This window comes from Erpetoichthys calabaricus, chromosome 17 (genome assembly GCF_900747795.2).
Source record: "Erpetoichthys calabaricus chromosome 17, fErpCal1.3, whole genome shotgun sequence".
In the NCBI taxonomy this organism is placed as follows: Eukaryota; Metazoa; Chordata; class Cladistia; order Polypteriformes; family Polypteridae; genus Erpetoichthys; species Erpetoichthys calabaricus.
Window position 1 is genome coordinate 57,395,396 of NC_041410.2, and position 18,426 is coordinate 57,413,821.

General features: G+C 39.4%; 1 protein-coding gene across 1 annotated transcript in view; it reads right to left on the minus strand.

Annotated features, from left to right (window-relative positions):
- The window catches only part of vps13c (vacuolar protein sorting 13 homolog C), a 608,306-nt gene that overhangs the window by 571,575 nt on the left and 18,305 nt on the right, over positions 1–18,426 (minus strand). Inside the window, exons 2-4 of the mRNA XM_051920790.1 lie at positions 13,385–13,428; positions 8,726–8,768; positions 4,061–4,156 (exon numbers count right to left, since the gene is read on the minus strand). Of these exons, the coding sequence (XP_051776750.1) occupies positions 4,061–4,156; positions 8,726–8,768; positions 13,385–13,428 (183 nt within the window). The remainder of the gene's footprint in view (positions 1–4,060; positions 4,157–8,725; positions 8,769–13,384; positions 13,429–18,426) is intronic.

Below are 18,426 nucleotides of genomic sequence, written 5' to 3' on the forward strand. Positions count from 1 at the left end.
ACGCTGAAAGGTGTTACATAGGCATCCCTTTGGCCAGGTCCAGCCCCTCGGGTCTTCAACAATGAGGATCCTGTGAGCCGGATCAACCTCAAGGAATCATGCCACATGGCCATATTGCCATAACTGACGCTTCCTCGCAATGCAGGTAATGTACCTCATTTGGGATTCCACGAGCAACTGCTCATTTGATACAAAGTCAAACCAATGGTACCCAAGGATGCTCCGAAGAGATACAGTACCAAAGGAGTCAAGTCTTCGCCTCAGGTCACAGGATAGCGTCCATGTCTCTCAACCATATAGCAAAATAGGAAGAACTAGACTCTTGTTCTTGGACCTATATCAGGAGCACCAAACACCCTTTTCCAGCGACCTCATGACCCCCAAATCCATTAACTGATTTCATAGAAAGAGTCACCAGAGACATGAACGCCAGTGCCAAGGTAAGAAAACCTCCCGACAAGGTTGGCACAACGTCTGCAGGTAGACACTCTCCTCACTCAGTCTCTCGAGAGCCCTGATCAGAGCTTCCATTGACTCCAAGTCAATATTAATGAATCTTTCTTCACCAAGAGCCACCTGACAGCCACTGGATCCCAGGACTGAACAGAGTAATAGTAAGAACACACCCTTGACAAAACCCAGAATCAACTGGGGAAAAATGCAGAGGTTCTGCGTCAACTCTGCACAGCACTCACATTACCAGGGTACAGGAGCTGTGATATCCAGCAGCTTCAGGTGTATCCCTCAAAATCTTACGCTGTCCCACAGGGCAGTTCAATCAACTGAGTTGAATACGTTACGAAAGTCAACAAAGGCTGCAAAGAAACTCTGCCAATATTTGCATTTGCACTTCATGAGAACCCTCAGTGCCACGATAGTCGATGGTAAACTTCTTAGGCATAAAAAACAGACTGCTCCTGTCGCTGGTAGGTGAGCAAGTGAACACAGATCCTATTGAGGACGACCCTAGCAAGGACCTATCCTGGCACAGAGAGCAAAATTACCGCAAAGCTTAGTAAAGCAGGGGCTGAAAAATATCAGTTTGTCTGATCAGTCTTTCACCAATCAAGTTTTTTTTGTTTAGTGAAAATCTTCCAATTTCGACTGGTGACCGACTGATCAGAGCATCCCTATTACAAAGATAATTTGACTTCTTCTCTCATCAATCATCCTCCTTTTAAGTCCTTAACTGCCTTTCTTCAGACATTAGCACTGATGTCATACACTGACACATGTACAAAAATAGCCAACATAGCTACACTCACATATCATCAGATGTCACTCCTTTAGGATCGACTTCAGTTTCTTATCATGATTTTAGACAACATACAGTCTCTCCCAATTTGTCACAGAAAACATTACTGGATACACTTTCATTTATTTAGCGATTCATTCATGCACATGTCCCAGATGTTATTGATCAAATTAATTTCTGTCACAGTGTTATCTTTACTGTTTTTTGAGCAATATGCCATTTTAATCCTGCCATCTGCTTCTGAATCCTAACACATTCTTCTCTCCATCCTCATTCTGTAGCTCTCTTGAACATACAAGAGTCTTGTCTTCTCACCCATTTGCAACATGTTTTGTGTTATATGTCTTTCCTTTTTATTACCTTGCTGTTTGTTTTATAAAACTCTAGTAGCAGTCTTCTGCCTTCTATACTCCCTAAAATCTATTTAATAGATCAATAATAATACCAACAACAATCATATTTATATAGCGATTTTTTCACCTAATGCTCTTTAACCTGATTCTTTACCTAATGATCTTTCCATAGACACTTCCACTAATAAAAAGTTACGAATTTTTTCACAAACCATTTCAGTGTTACTATTTTCCTTCCATCTTAAAAACATATTCAACTACTGCATCAACCAAGATGTCCTTCAAGAATCAGTATTGTATAGTAAAAAGTTATAAATATTTCATTACTATGCTTGCATATGTTTTAAGAATATGTCTAAATTACTTATTTCATTATTATGCTTGAGTATATTTTAAGAATATGAGTTGAGACACAAAAATAACCAGATTGGAAAAAAAAAAATGAAATGAATTACAGCATTCTAAACATTGTCATCTTCTATATACTACCCCTCCTGATCTTTACACCGCTCCATAAGTAACTTTCATTGACTGAAACAGTGCTGGAAGGCTTCTTGATTTTCGGGAACAAGGAAAAATCACAGGGAGCTAAATCGGGTGAATAGGGAGGATGATCAAGTACAGGTATATTTTTGTCACTCAAAAACTGCTTTACGGAAAAGGAGAAATCTCTTGAGAAATTTGATGTTGATTTGCTGTTTAATTTTTTCACCCGACCCGACTTAACTATAAAATTTTCTGTCTACTTTCATTTTTTACTTAACTATATTTTCAAAAGACACATTAATTACTAATACATTAATATTAAATTAGAAAACAAATGAGGTACACAAATACAATGCTTTGCTCAGTAAATTATCTAAAATAGGTCTTTCCCTGCTTTTCAAATGCATGCCGCTGGCACTAGGAACTAGATATAAACACAGTCATTTCAAGTACATCTCACTGCATCCCACAGAAAGGGACAATGCTGGATGTTTGGGGCAGAGTTGGATGGTGGTGACGCAAAGTCCCAGTCATGCTTAGAGCTGATGCTGGGCTCAGATATTGTACTCACTGCAGCATCTAAACTAGGCATGACTGAATATTTGGGTCAAGGTCTGATATTGGAGATGCACAATCCCAGTCTCAATTTCAATTCTTTTTATAAATGATGTCACTGCATTAAGACATTGTCCTCGTAGCAGCCTGCTGAACGAGTGAGGTGTTCTTGTGCATTCACGTGCCATGTTTGCCAATTTTCAGGTAGTTATGTATTATTTGAACAGAAACGGGGCTCATTTTTGGGGCCACGGAACACTTACAAATATTTTCCATTTACATTAATTATAATTAGGTATTTTCTTCAAGAAAATCCCCGTTACAAAATGATTTCCAGGAATGTATTAACTTCTTCCTAAAGCAAAGGAAGCCTGGACTCATTTTCTATTAGCATCCCCTCCACTGAATTAATATACATTATTAAAAAATACAGTTCAGGCTGAATGTCCCTCAAGATGTGGTTACTCGGATTATACTTCAGTGATTGTAATACAACTCACACACCAAGTGGCCTGAATTATTTTAAGTTTATAAAAACATTTTTGACTGCACATAAAATAAGGAGATTTTCTATATTTACTTTTCATACTTAAGTACAAATAATATCAGATACTTTAAAACATCTACTTGAGTATTTTTCTCATGGGCAACTTTTAGTTTCACTTTACAGACAGGCATCTCTACATTTGCTCAAAGTAAAGCTTTTGGGTACTTTATGTAGTACCGTCAAGAATGCTTCATACTACTTAAAGGCAAATGAATTATGTTTAACAATATTAATTTACAAATAATACACTTAGTAGATTATTTTATTTTAGGCAAACCACCATTATTTATTGCAATTGCGATGAAACACAATATTTGTATTACTCTCATTATTAGTTAGGTGGGAATTACTAGTCCTAAATACTTGGTTAAAGGCAAATCTGATTTATGTGTCTAATATCAGCCTTCTAGATCTGTATTTTTTTAAGTATGACTTATTTTGGACTAAACCTTTATAAACCTACTTCTTAACAATAGCTATTTTCCAGTTTTTCTGATGTTAATGCTCACATTATTAGCATTTTATTTCTCCTACTATATTACTTTGTGCTTAGCTTTGTACATTCATTCTTTACATACTCAAAAGTTTCAGTTATGATTTCACACACATGGGATTTTGTCATAAACTGAAAGTACAGTTTCAGTGTTTCAGTCTCTGATTCATCCATTGCTAGAAAAAAATTAATTCCATAATTAATTCCATGTTTCATGAGTTTAGAATCTACATTTATGTTGTACATCATGGGGATTTTCCCTGCCTTTCACCTGTTGTTTTCTCTCTGTGCATTTTCAGAGTCCTAAAAAGCTCCCACCACAACAAAAATAAAAATAATAATGTACATTGCAGACACTTAATAATACGTACTTGATCTGGGCACAACTAAGAGGTACAGTCCATCTAAAGTTGCCACAACAGCATCACTGTATAGTTTCTTCCATGGAATCTTTAATGTGAGCTTCCCTAAAAAGAAAAATAAAGCTTAGCATGAAATATGAGGTGTGCAAATAATTAAGTTATCTGTACAGTTGACACAGTAACTCTTGGGATGGAAATAAATTATACTGTGTTTATTATTTAGTCATACAAAAATTAGTTTTTCACAGCAAAGCAAAAACAAACTAGACAGCTAAAACTAAATGTTACTGTGAGAGTTCACAGTCAAATAATCTGAAAACAAGTCCCCTATGTGAAACAAAGTTGATGATTATATTTCTTAAATTCTACTGTCACATGTACATTGACTGAAAAGTCACAAATCCTAATCACATTTTGTGGGTAAATGGTGAATAACCCAATATTTTTATTTAATTTTTATGCAAAAAAATGTTAAGAAAAATGTAATTTTTTTAAGGTCTACAATAATTTGTACACATATTGCCATATAGTATCTGTTTGTTTCTAATGTATCAATGATGCTATCTGGCAAATACTCCTTTATATTCACATTGCATAAAACAAAATCTAGTTTTCTATTCACCTCACAAAGACACATATATACTTTTATTTTGTAAGACTTTATATATTATAAAATACTATTACTTTACCTTGTGAAATTATGTGATTAATAGCAGTTTCCTCATGACAAATAAGACCTACTTCATAATTAGAACATTAGAACAATCTAGACGAGAACAGGCCATTCAGCCCAACAAAGCTCACCCATCCTATCTACTTAATTCTTCTAAAAAAACAAATTTAGTTTTGAAAGTCTCTAAAGTCATACCTGCCTACCATGCTACTTGGTAGTTTATTCCAAGTGTCTATGGTTCTCTTTGTAAACGAAAACTTCCTAATGTTTATGCGAAATTTACCCTTAACAAGTTTCAAACTGTGCCCTCATTTTAAAATAACTGTCTCGATTCACTGTACTAATTCCCTTCATAATTTTAAACACTTCAATCATGTCACCACTTAATTTTCTTTTGCTTAAAATGAAAAGGCTCAGCTCCTTTACTCTTTCTTCAGAATTCATCACCTATAGCGCTGGAATCAGCCTAGTCGCTCTTCTCTGAACCTTTTCTAGCTCTGCTATGTCCTTTTTGTAGCCTGGAAACCAAAACTAAACACAGTAAATTAATGCTGTTCACCTGTCCAAATAAACCATTTAAATTGCTGAAAGCCTTAACACACAAAAATTGTGTGCTGTCCATGCAGTAACCACCAAAAAACATTACACAATATGTTGGCATGAGTTTGATCTGGTTGAAGCATTGGTCACAAATCCGTATCAGCTGACAAACTGGAGAATAACTTAAGCAAATAGCATCAATAATGTATGGGGAATATTTTTATCTATTTTGTTTTATTCCTTGGCATGGATGGAAGCACAATGAGAAAACACAAGTGTTCCATAACAAAGCAATATTTCCATAGTGGAAACTGGTCAAGTTCTCCTGGTCATGTTCTCCTCAAGTTAACAGTTTTTTAATTTTTTGAAGGTGGAGGTACAGCCCAGCCACACAAAGGTTAGATCCATTCTGTTTGTGTGCTTGTTCTGATGCTATAATCTATGGAAACATGAAGCCAGACCACTGTCCATCCATCCATCCATTATCCACCGCTTATCCGAGGTCGGGTCGCGGGGGCAGCAGCCTAAGCAGGGAAGCCCAGACCTCCCTCTCCCCAGCCACCTCCTCCAGGAGGACCCTGAGGCGTTCCAGGGCCAGCCAGGAGATATAATCTTCTCCCAGTAGGGCATGCCCGGAACACCCCCCCCCCAGGGAGGCATCCAGGGGGCATCCTAACCAGATGCCCGAACCACCTCAACTGTCTCCTCTCAATGAGGAGGAGCAGCGACTCTACTCCGAGTCTCTCCCGGATAACTGAACTCCTCACCCTCTCTCTAAGGGAAAAGTCCAGCCACCCTGTGGGGAAAACTCATTTCGGCCGCTTGTATCCGCGATCTTGCACTTTCGGTCACTACCCAAAGTTCGTGGCCAGAGGTGAGGGTAGGAACGTAGATCGACTGGTAAATCGACAGCCTCGCCTTTTGGCTCAGCTTTCCGTCTGTCAACCTCCCGCTCCATTCTTTCCTAACTCAGTGAGATTGGGTGGTTCACAGCTAATTGGAGGATCAGCCTCAAGAACTGTGGACCCAGAGATATCCAAAGTCCTAGCCCAGGGGTGGGCAAATTCAGTCCTGGAGGGCCGCAGTGGTTGCAGGTTTTTTTTCCAACCCAGTTGCTTAATTAAAAACCAATCCTTGTCAATTATTTAATTGCATGGCTTGCTAGTGCTTTAACTCTGCCATGTCAGGTCATTCTCATATCCTAGATTTATTTTCCTTTCTAAGGATATCATCCAAATGATTTGAAGTCTAAAACAGATGAGTAATTCTCAGTGCTTCACTTTTTTCTCTTCACTTTCCTTCCAAGTATTTAATTAAACCAAATAGTGCGTGATAAATACACACAGGTGTAAATGGTAACAAGCTAAATGGAGAAATGCTGGTCTCTTTTGTCATTTGCTTGTTATTGCTAATTAGGAACAATTAAAAACCAAGAATACAGCTGTTTAAGACTAAAATAAGCAATAAGTGTTCAAAATCTTAACGAGCAAGACAACTAAAGTGAAGCTGAAGTGTTACTTGAGCAATAAGGGCTTCTTATTAAGCAATTGGGTTGGAGCAAAAACCTGCAGCCACTGCGGCCCTCCAGGACTGAATCTGCCCACCCCTGTCCTAGCCGGAGGATCAGCTTTGAACAACTGCTCAAAGTAGCCAGCCCAGCAGGTCACAACTGCAGTGTCATCCGCAAGCACTGTTCCATCAGCTGCCCTGACTGCGACTCTCCGAGAAACAGATTCAGATGTGCAGAATGCTTCGATTCCTCTGTAAGCAGAACATGGGTCACTAGACCACAGATGGTGTGTCACTTGCTCACAGATTCTTCTAACAAACGCCTCTTTATCTGCCCTCAGAGCCCTCGCAGCCGCCCTTCTCAGTTCCCGGTACAGACCAGAGTTGCCATTGAGCCATGCGCTGCAACTCCTCTCGATGATATCCAGGGTGCCCTGCGAGATGAAACACCTCCTTCTGGGAACACCGGTAACACCAACACAACCCTCAGCAACCTTCGGGGTCTTGCCACGGAAGGACTCCCACATTACATTAGGATCGGCAGTCATACCCAAATCTGAAAGTTCCTCACACAAACTGCGTGCAAACTCATTAGAAACAGCCTGGTCTTGGAGTCTGGCCAAGTGCAGGCTCATTTTCCTAGCAGGTGGTAACCTACTGGACCTAAGCTGGATCCTAAGAATAGCAATAACAAGTCTATGGTCAGAATTCACAAACTGGGCACTTCTGTAGACCCTGCAGTTTTGCAAGAGCCTCCAGCATCTGCCCACAAGGATGTGATCGATCTCCTTCACTGCACCACCAGTATTGGAGTACCAAGTCCAACTATGCGGTTCAGGGCACTGGAACCAGGATCCAGCGATTCGCAGCGCCTGACCTTTTGCAAAGTCAAGGAACATGGAGCCACTTTCACCACAGTCACCAGACCCATGGGGACTGAGACAATCCTCATAGACAGCCCTGTCAGTGCCAGTGGCAACATTGAAGTCACCCATAACCAGAGGAGTGTCTCCCCGTGGGCACCCTTCAACCACCAAGCAAAGCTGCGAATAAAATGTCTCCCTCGCCGAGACATCACTCATCGCGGTCGGAGCATACACTGAGACAACAGACAAGGCATCAAGAGTGCCGTAATCTGAGTCCCATAATACACTCGTTGAAAGGACTGACATCGGACACCATCGAAAGAAGCCAATCCGCTACAGCAACAGGTACTCCCCGAGTATGACAGCCATCAGACCGACCAGACCAATAATGCAGCACAAAACAAGATCTATTTAACTACTTCTACAGTAGTTCTGTTTTGCAAATAATGAAATATTAAAAAGAAAATTTGAATTTCCCATTACACCTCTATCAAAAGTGGAAATTGTAAAAGAGGTCCATGTATAAGAAAAACACTATGCAGCCATCTACTCAAAAGATACATATAGTTTCCTCTTCTTACCTCATTATTGGTTTGCCTTCATCCCATCTTAGCTCATATCATTTGAACTGGTGATATACAGTATCTACACACACCCTGAATGCAATCACAACCCTTTGAATTTACTGTGCAAATCCTATTTATTTCATTGAAAGGATATGGTGAGCCACGGCTAATTGGGCAGAATTGAATCCCAAGAAAAGAACCAACTTGCATGAAATAATACATTACTTGCATGATATATCATCACTGGTCATAGGTGTATAATCAAACAGCTGATATTTACTTTTACCAAGTCAAGTAAATGTTCAAGGATGGAAGAGATCATTTAAGCCTATTTTTAGAACTCTCTAAGCTTGAAGGAGTTGACAGTCATGTGATTTGTGCAAGTTTTAAGTATTTTGGAGCAGTTGTTAACTATTTTCCCAATTTACTACCACAAGTTTATACATTGTCTACCCAATTAATTATCTACTCCTTAACTGCACTATATTTAAAAAAAAAAAGAAAAAAAAAAAAAACTTACCAATGTGACCTTCTTTAACTTTAAAAGGTACATCAAATTCACTCTAAAAGAGAAGAATACATAACATTTAGGAAACAATACTAATGCCAACTTAGAGTATAATAATAATAATTCATTTTAGATAGATAGATATCCCAAGGGGAAATTCACATACTCCAGCAGCAGCATACTGATAAAGAAAATATTAAAGAGTGATAACAATGCAGGTATACAGACAGACAATAACTTTAAATAATGTTAACGTTTACCACCACCACCACCCCCCCCCTTCCCCCCCCACCCGGGTAGTACTGAAGAGTCGCATAGTGTGGGGGAGGAACGATCTCCTCAGTCTGTCAGTGGAGCAGGAAAGTGACAACAGTCTGCTGACAGAAGCTGCTCCTCTGTCTGGAGATGATACTGTTTAGTGGATGCAGTGGATTCTCCATGATTGACAGGAGCCTGCCTTTTATTTATAATGCACTTTACATTTGTAGTAAACCTCAAAGTGCTACATAAAAAAAATTAAATAGACACAACAAGATAAAAACAAAGATAAAACAAGAATTATAGGCAATTTTGTTAATATGCTTTCCTAAATAGAAAAGTCTTTAAATGATTTTTAAAACAGCCCACAATCTGCTGTGTTCTCAGGTTCTCTAGTAGGGCATTCCAGAGCCATGGCGCAGCAACTGCAAAGGCTCAGTCACCCATTGTACGAAGTTTGGTCATAGGGGGCAAAGGCAGTAGGTATTTGCAAGACGAAGGTTTCTTGTAGTGGATTGTAATATAAGAAGTTCCTTAAGGTATTGTGGAGCATTTCCATGGATACATTGGTGAGTGAACAAAGTTTGCATTCAATACGGAGGTGAATAGGGAGCTAATGAAGTGACCGACCGAAGGATTGGTGAAATGTGCTCATATTTCCGCACCCTCATTAGGATCTTTGCAGCACTATTATGGATTTGTTAGAGCTTTTGAAGGCTCTTGCTAGAGATCTCGATGAGGAGTGAATTATAATAGTCCAGCCTGGAGGAGACAAAGGCATGAACCAGCTTTTCAGCATCACAAAGTGAAAGGCAGGGACAGAGTTTGGCTATGTTTACGAAGATGAAGGAATGCAATTTTACAGAGGTGATGAACATGTGTATCAAATGACAAATGGGAGTCTAATTTGAAATCCAAATTAGCAACAAGAGGGGAGAAAAGTAATGGTATGGCCAGAAAAGGAAATACAATTTACGGAGAAACGAAGTTGATGTGGGGGGCTGGGTACCAATTATAAGAGCTTCAGTTTTGGTGCTGTTCAGCTTAAGAAAGTTCTTGGACATCCAAGCCTCAATCTCATCCAAGCAGGAGGAAAGTGTTGATGGAGGTGTAAAAAGTCGAATCCAGTCTCGCATAGAGCTGCGTATCATCCGCATAGCAATGGAATAAAACTCCATGCCTGTGGATGATGTGATCCAGGGGTAGCACATAGATATTAAAAAGGGTTGGCCCAAGGACTGATCCTTGTGGGGCCCCACAGGTGACAGTGTGGGTACAACATTTAGCACCCCCCCAGGGTCACATACTCAGCCCTATCTGTAAGACAGGACTCGAACCACTCCTAAGGAATGACAGAAAGTCAAATTATATAGTGAAGACGATGGAGGACAACATTATGATCTACCGTATCAAATGCAGCTGTGAGATCCAGAAGGATAAGGAGTGATGGAGACTCCTGGTCAGCTTGAAATTTTTCAAACAGATTGAATTTTTTGAGGTGATCCTGAAGCTGAACCAAAACAACCTTTTCCAAACCTTTAGACAAAAATGGAAGGTTGGAAATTGGACAATAGTTTGCTAACACTTCAGGATCCAAAGAGGATTTTTTTAAATGAGATCTAATTATAACTGGGGGTGGAAATTATATGTATATTTTAAAACTAGAATCCCTGAAGCCTACAATAATATTCGTAATGCCAGGCCAGCTTAAATTTCCTTGCACCTCGTTTTGAAAATGTGTCAATCAGCACAAATAGCAGCCAGCCTGCTCACTCATCCACCACTGAGCAGCTGAAGTCAAGTCACATGCAAAATTCTGAGAGCTGAAGTCTTTTTATGCGAGAGTTGGGTATCAGTAATTGTATAGGGTAAATAATATATATCGTTATCTGGAATACATACATTTCATTTGTGTTCCATGTGTACAATGATCTGTGTAAATGTAGGATGACAGGAAATGCGAGGTAGGAAATGTTGAACACATAACTAAAACAAACTTTTTTCATGTTATAGTGATAATGACAAAATGCTGACATGAAGTGTATAATCTGAAGTCTAAATATCAAATCAACACTTTCAGAAAAGGTATAACAAAACAAGTGCACTTTAATTCAAGAATATGGTCAGAGAAAAATTAATTATTCAATTTACATGGTGCCATCAATGTTTAAAAACAAAAGCCCAAATATCAATCGACACAAGCTAAACATATCAGCTTGGCTGGTGCAGAGGTAAGCAATGCTGCTTCATAATCAAGAGATTGCGGGTTCAAGCCTGGATACTCCCCACATTTACCATTTTGAGTAGTGAGCTGCTATTATTACTATTATATAATAAAAACATACATTTGATTTGAGTCTGTAACACCTGGTTTAAGTTTTTTCTACTTGTAAAAGTCAGTGTGTTTTTTTTATCCAGTTTTATTCTCTCAGTCACGTTCACGTGGTACAATGAATTTGTCTCTCTCTTTCTGAATTGATGGCATTTATCTCCATTGTTTATGTCTGAGAATTTTGCGTCTGATATGACTACAGCTGTCTCAGTGGGGGATTGTGTAGCAGGCATTTGCATTTGCAAAACAAAGATGCTGATGACGAGTATATTATTTTCAGAGGCTTCAGACATTCTAGTGTTAATGAGAAGGTATTTGCATTTTAAACTGAGCACACCTGTTGAAGAGAGTAATACAGGTAGTCCCCGAGTTACGGACATCCGACACAAAAGACTTATGAACGGGGCTGCAGCTGTTCCTTCATCCGTCTGGGGAACGCGACGCAGGCTCCTCAGTAACTGCTACTCCGTCATCTCCGGCCTGGGGACGCTGCAACCGATGGCTGGACAGAGGCTGGAGGGGGGTGGTTTCGCTGCTCGCACAGTGCAGTGTCTCTCGGTGGCTCTGGTTGATGAATGGGGCAGTGGGGGCCGCACCTCTTTCATTCTCAGTGGGCGGCTGGGTGCGCGGCAAGCGCTCATGTGCAGGACGGAGGCTTGATGGGGCGGAGAGGGGCGGTTCGCTGCCCGCCCACCATGCCGCTGCAGCTACTGCTCCTGACTGAACGGATGCAGGATGGGGCAGAGAGGGGGGCGTTTCACTGCCCACCCACCACACAGGCTTGCAGTGTCCCTTGAATGGCTGCCCTGTTCGTTCTCAGTCGGCGGCTAGTGATGCTGCGAGCGGTGACCCGGTTGTGGCTGAACGGAAACCATTGAGGGTAAATGGGGCGGCGGGGGGCAGCATTGTAGTGTGCCTCAGGTGGCTGCCTGTTGAATGGGAGCGGTGGTGGGCGATTCACTACCCGCCTTTGGCCGCACCCTGTTCGCTCTCAGTGGGCTGACGCTGCAGGCAACATACCGTATGCATGTGGAGGTGCCTGTGAGCTGGGCAGGTGGTGAACCGCCCCTCGCTGCCCCCATTCATTCTTAATAGCAAGCCTGCTTGTACTGTTACATACACAGCAGGAAGTTGTCTCTCGTCAGTACATCAAACGTGCTGATGAGAGGTGCCTTACTTCTATGATAGCTGTACAGTGCTGTGCAGAAGAGCTCATCTTAACTTTTTGTCTTCACCCTTCAACAATGTCTCTGAAACACAAATCTGATGCAAGTGCTGGTGATACAGTAAAGAAGAGAAAAACCATCACCATGGAAAATAAAGTAGAAATAATAAAAAGGTCAGAGAGAGGTGAAACTCCATCATTCATTGGCAGAGCACTTGGTTACAGTCAGTCAACAATAGCATTTATTAAAATAACGTACCTGTTCCGACTTACATACAAATTCAACTTAAGAACAAACCTACAGTCCCTATCTCATACGTAACCCGGGGACTGCCTGTAATGAAAACATAGGCCATTAATGTTATTTTATTATATTTGCTTTTTTTTTTGTTTTTGAAGAACAACTAGTGAAAACTGTGACATGTGATTTAAGAAGCACAGTGAAAATGAGTAGTATCTTTTAGGCTAGTAAGCACTTTACTCTAAATTGTACTAATGCCCTGTCCTGGGTATGACGTTAACCTGCATCCGACCCTGCAAGCAGTCCTCCAACTTGGGGGTTGGTGACAGGATTGACACACCAGCCACCATAAAAACTTCACACTGCACCAAAATAACAGACAGGACTCTGCTTTGTGTGGGAGTAGCTCTGCTGCAGCCATAGATAGAAAGGTTGCTCGCATGACCAAAGATGTGAACATGCATAAGGAAATGTTTGGCTTTCCAAGATTTTCTAAACACCTGCAATGTTTTCATTATATATGTTTTATTTACATGTATCAGTTTATGCAAGTCAATAACTTGCTTGAGATATGTACTTCAAGATTAAAAAAAAAAAATGATACAATATACAACAGCACACTAATGTTCACATGAAAGTACTGATCACATAAAGTAAAAGATCATTTTATCTTACCAGAGCATTTTGTTTGACATTCAAATTTTCAAGTACCACGTTACCTGTGAAAATAACAGAAAAGTATTTTTTTTAATAATATACAGGGGACTGCCATAAAAAAGTCAATGCATATTTTGAGATGTAAAATTCAATAAAGACTCATTAAAATGTACATACAGTGTCCTCGTTTAATAAAAAAAATAATTAAAACACATAGAAGCAGTGAAACTTCTTACAGACCAACCACAAAGCTCTTGTTAATAACCTGCATGTATATATTTCATAATTAGCAAAAAAGAAAAAAAAAAAAGGACAAAACAACTGATTAAATATTCTAATGTTGTGTGTGTGCAAATATTGAATGCAATGCATAATTTTATTTATTTATTTTTTGTATTGTATTCTTGTTAACTGTTCTCTAGAGACATGCAAGTACAAATGTAATTGTATTATGTACAGATAACAATAAACTTGACTTGCATAACTTCTCCATTAGAATAGTAGCTACCCAAGTGTGAACGTTATTAAATAGCTGGTCTATAAACACCAAGATGTTGCTTCCTATAAAGTCCAAAGATATTACTCCATACAGAGTGGCCACAGAAGAATTAATTTTACTATGGCTTCTGCACTTTATAATTATTTTCTAACATATAAAGTTGATATCTCTATGGCTCACGCATAATAATAAAGCAATGCTTGCTTTCAGACCTAATCATTGACCCTCAGCCCTAGTAGTAGACAGGTTATTGTGAAAACACAACGGAAGCAGGAATCTTGCTAACACTTTGTAATCATCTTGCAAATGATGAAAGGTACAAGGGGATACTGGCATTGTAAACCACTTCCCCAAACCAACAGAAAAAAAAGTGTTGCTACACTTTCCATTGTCCGTCATGATGCACCATGTGTCCTTTATACAAAATATTTTTATAACATACATATATACACTGAAATTGGCACACAATACCACATTATTAAAATTGCAATTTTGTTACGATTTTAAAAAGTGCTAAGGGAGAAAACAAGTTGCTGATAATTTGAGAATTTTGCACACATTTTCATGCAAATTTAGACAGCACTTCTATTAACACTATTTTTATGACAAAATGACAAATTATTTCTCTTATGCATACATGCATACATACATACTGTATGAATATAATGATATATAATGTTGCATTAGTGCAACAACGTTTTCCGAAATGTACAATACAGGTCATAAAATGAATTATTCCAAATGTCACTTTTTTTTGTCAGTGCGGCTTTGACATCATGGATCAGGTGCATACTAATTCAGCGTGAGCAGTAGTGCTGGGCGGCATACCGGTTCATACCGAAAACCATTTTTTATTTTTGTTATGATATGGATTTTTCTTATACTGCAACAATGGTTTAAATTGCCTAAACAACATTCGGAACGTGGCGCTGCGGGAAACTGTTTAAGGGGGACCTTTATCACTGCTACACCGCTAAACACATGCAACGGAGTACATGCGGTAGTGGAGGAATTGCGCAGTGAAAATGGACAGAACATTCCGAAACTGAAGCTGTAGCAGACGATAAAGTTGAACATAATGACACAGAAGAACTTTTGCTGGAAAAAGGAGTTATGTCTATTGTCTGGAGATACTTTGGATTTAAAAGGTCGGATGTGGACCATTTAGTTCAAATGTGTGAATACTGTTTCTATACTACTGAATAATACTGCAAGCCAAGTTGTACTTGTTTTATTTTTTTCAATACTGTGTAATGTACCTGGGTTCTGTGTAATAGTGTGACGACATGTTGACTTTATTCTCAACATTTCCACTTTAATCTCGACGCTTATGTAATTTGTTATTAAAGTAGGACATCGTAAACTAAACTTCATCTTAAAATAATAATAATGAATATTTAATTCACTAGATTTTTTCAAACCCCGTCATAAGTTATATAGCACATTAAATGCTTTGTGTTAAGTGTTCCCAGAGCCATGTTAATTGCTACGTGCTTCTTAAACTGACTACCTCTTGCACTAAGCGGAGGCGCAGGCAGCACACAGAATACATTAAGTTCATGACATTCCTGCTCCCTGAACATTTAGAATGCTAATACTTGATATAATTTTCATGATGAAATGCATTAAAGCATGTATTAATCATGTGGGGGCACGGTGGCGTGGAGGTTGCACTGCTGCCTCGCAGCAAAAGGGTCCCGGGTGTTCCCTGCTTTGAATTTGCATGTTTTCTGGTGGGTTTAATCGGCGTGCTTCAGTTTCCTTTCAAAGTCATGTAGGATGTGGGGGTTTGTTATGCTATATTAACCCTGCCAGTGTATGTAATGCTCGTATTCACCCTGCGATGTGCTGGAGCCCCATTCAGGATTTGCTCCTGCCTCGCACACAATGCTTGCTGGGATGGGCGCAACCCTGAATGGATGGAATAATTAAACATGTAGAACAAAGATTTTTTTTAAAGTTCTGAACACTCCGTGGTCTAAGTTTATGACAAGTTTTAATTTCACAAAGACGTTTATCGTGTGGTGATTGGTTATGTGGAGAAAGAAAAAGGAAGGATAGGAACTGGGTGTTTGATATGTCAGACAGAGACCGCACGCATGCAACAAAGAAAGCCCGCCCAGATGGACATCCATTGAATTCTGTGTTCGTGTCTCCGAACACCGGATCACAAACTCAACATTTACACAATATTTAAGTTAAACCTGTGCGATACCCATTCATACATCCAGTTTTTTGGAGCCTCGTCACACCTGCCATAAAGTTCTCTACACTGAACGTACACCTGGGGATCCCTTACTGCGAGGGAGCAGCACTACCGCCACACTACCGTGCATGTGTAATACCTGCTTTAATGCATTTCATCCTGAAAATGATATCAAGTATTTATCTTAGCATTCTAAATTTTCAGAGAGCAGGAATATCATGAAGTGAATGTATTCTGTGCGGTGATCGCTGCCTGCGCCTCCTCTTAATGTAGAGGAAGTCAGTTTAAGAAGCGCCTAGCGGTTAACAACTGGGTCGGGGAACACTTAACACAAAGCATGTAATGTGCTACATTAACTTATGACGGTGTTTGGGAAAATCTAGTAAATTAAGCATTGATTTTAGGATGAAGTTTAGTTTACGACATTCTACTTTAATTATTCTCATAGTTTATTTTGTAAAGTGGAAATGTCAACTTTAATCTCAACAGAAGCGTCGAGATTAAAGTGGAAATGTCGAGAATAAAGTCAACATGTCGACTTTATTCTCGACATATAGTTTTTTTTTGTTTTTTTTCATCCCTGTGTCCATATTTTTTTTTTTTTTAATTCACTGTGGCCCTAATACGATTCCGTGGGCTATACCACAAATAGCATTATAAATGCCAGTTGCAGTTTTATTATTTATGTATATAGCTTAGCTTGAAGCAAGGTCCATGTTAATGCAATTTGCCTTAATGATGGTTCAGTTGGTAAAGATGTCATCACCAAGTTGCATTTGCTTAATTTAAATTTTATTTTTATTTGGTGAACACTATGTAATGCACCTGGGCTTGAAGTCTTGAAGTAATAGTATTATTACTGGAAGTTGCACTATTATTTATTTTATTGTTATTATTAATTAGTTTAAATATTATGCAGTTTAATGATGGTAAAGTTGTTTAAAAAGTCACTTTAACGTGTCAGTGGACAGAGATTGTTAACATTAACAGAAAGTGTAGTTGATTTACAAAAAATATTTACTATTTATTCCTTTTCTAAGACATGTTCAGTGCAATACAACTTTTGACAATCACCTCTGGATATTTTACTAAGTCTAAATGCCTCTTTGGATGGTTGAAAATATGTTGTCAAAATTTAAGTTTAAGTTGTTTGCAAAATTTGCTCAATAAAAAGATTCTATATTTTGACTGCAACTGTCATGCAAGGTGATTCCTTCTCTTCATTAGTGCCACCCCCTTGAAAACTATCACTTTATGGGGCCATGCAAACCTGTATTAATACTTGTGTGCACATTAAAATGTTTTTTTTGTACAATGTACAATTCTCGTGACAGTGGAATAGGTTATTCTTAGCCAGTCTACAGCAGTAATTGCAGTGGAAAATGTGGTTAACATCCACTCATGCATGGGAAAAAAATACCGTTGAATACCGTGAAATCGGTATAATTTTGAAAAATACCGCGATATAGAATTTTGGTCATACCGCCCAGTATACAGATTTTTAAGAAAAAGGGGGATGTGCAGAGCTGTAGTAACTACAGAGAGATAAAACCGATGAGCCACAGTATGACGTTATGGGAAAGAGTAGTGGAAGCTAGGTTAAGAAGGGATGTGATGATTAGCAAACAGCAGTATGGTTTCATGCCAGGAAAGAGCATTACAGATACAGATGTTTGCTCTGAGGACGTTGATGGAGAAGTATAGAGAAGGTTAGAAGGAGTTGCATTGGGTTTTTGTGGGTGTGGAGAAAGCATATGACAGAGTGCTTAGGGAGGAGTTGTGGTATTGTATGAGGAATTCGGGAGTGGCAGGGAAGTATGTAAGAGTTATGCAGGATATGTACGAGGGAAGTGTGACAGTGGTAAGTGTCTGTGGTAGGAGTGACGGATGCATTCAAGTTGGAGGTGGGATTACATCAGGATCTGAGCCCTTTCTAATTTGCAATGGTAAAGGACAGGTTGACGGACAAGATTAGACAGGAGTCTCCATGGACTATGAGGTTTGTAGATGACACTGGGATCTGTAGCGAGAGTAGGGAGCAGGTTGTGGAGACCCTAGAGGGGTGGAGATATGCTCAAGAGAGGACAGGAATGAAGGTCAGTAGGAACAAATCAGAATACTTGTGTGTAAATGAGAGGGAGGCCAGAGGAATGGTGAGGATGCAGGGAGTAGAGCTGGCGAAGGTGGATGAGTTTAAATACTTGGGATCAACAGTACACAGTAATGGGGAGTGAGGAAGATAGGTGAAAAAGAGAGCACAGGCAGGGTGGAAGGGTTGGAAGGGGTTGAGAAGAGTGTCAGGAGTGATTTGTTACAGACGGATATCAGCAAGAGTGAAAGGGAGGATCTACAGGA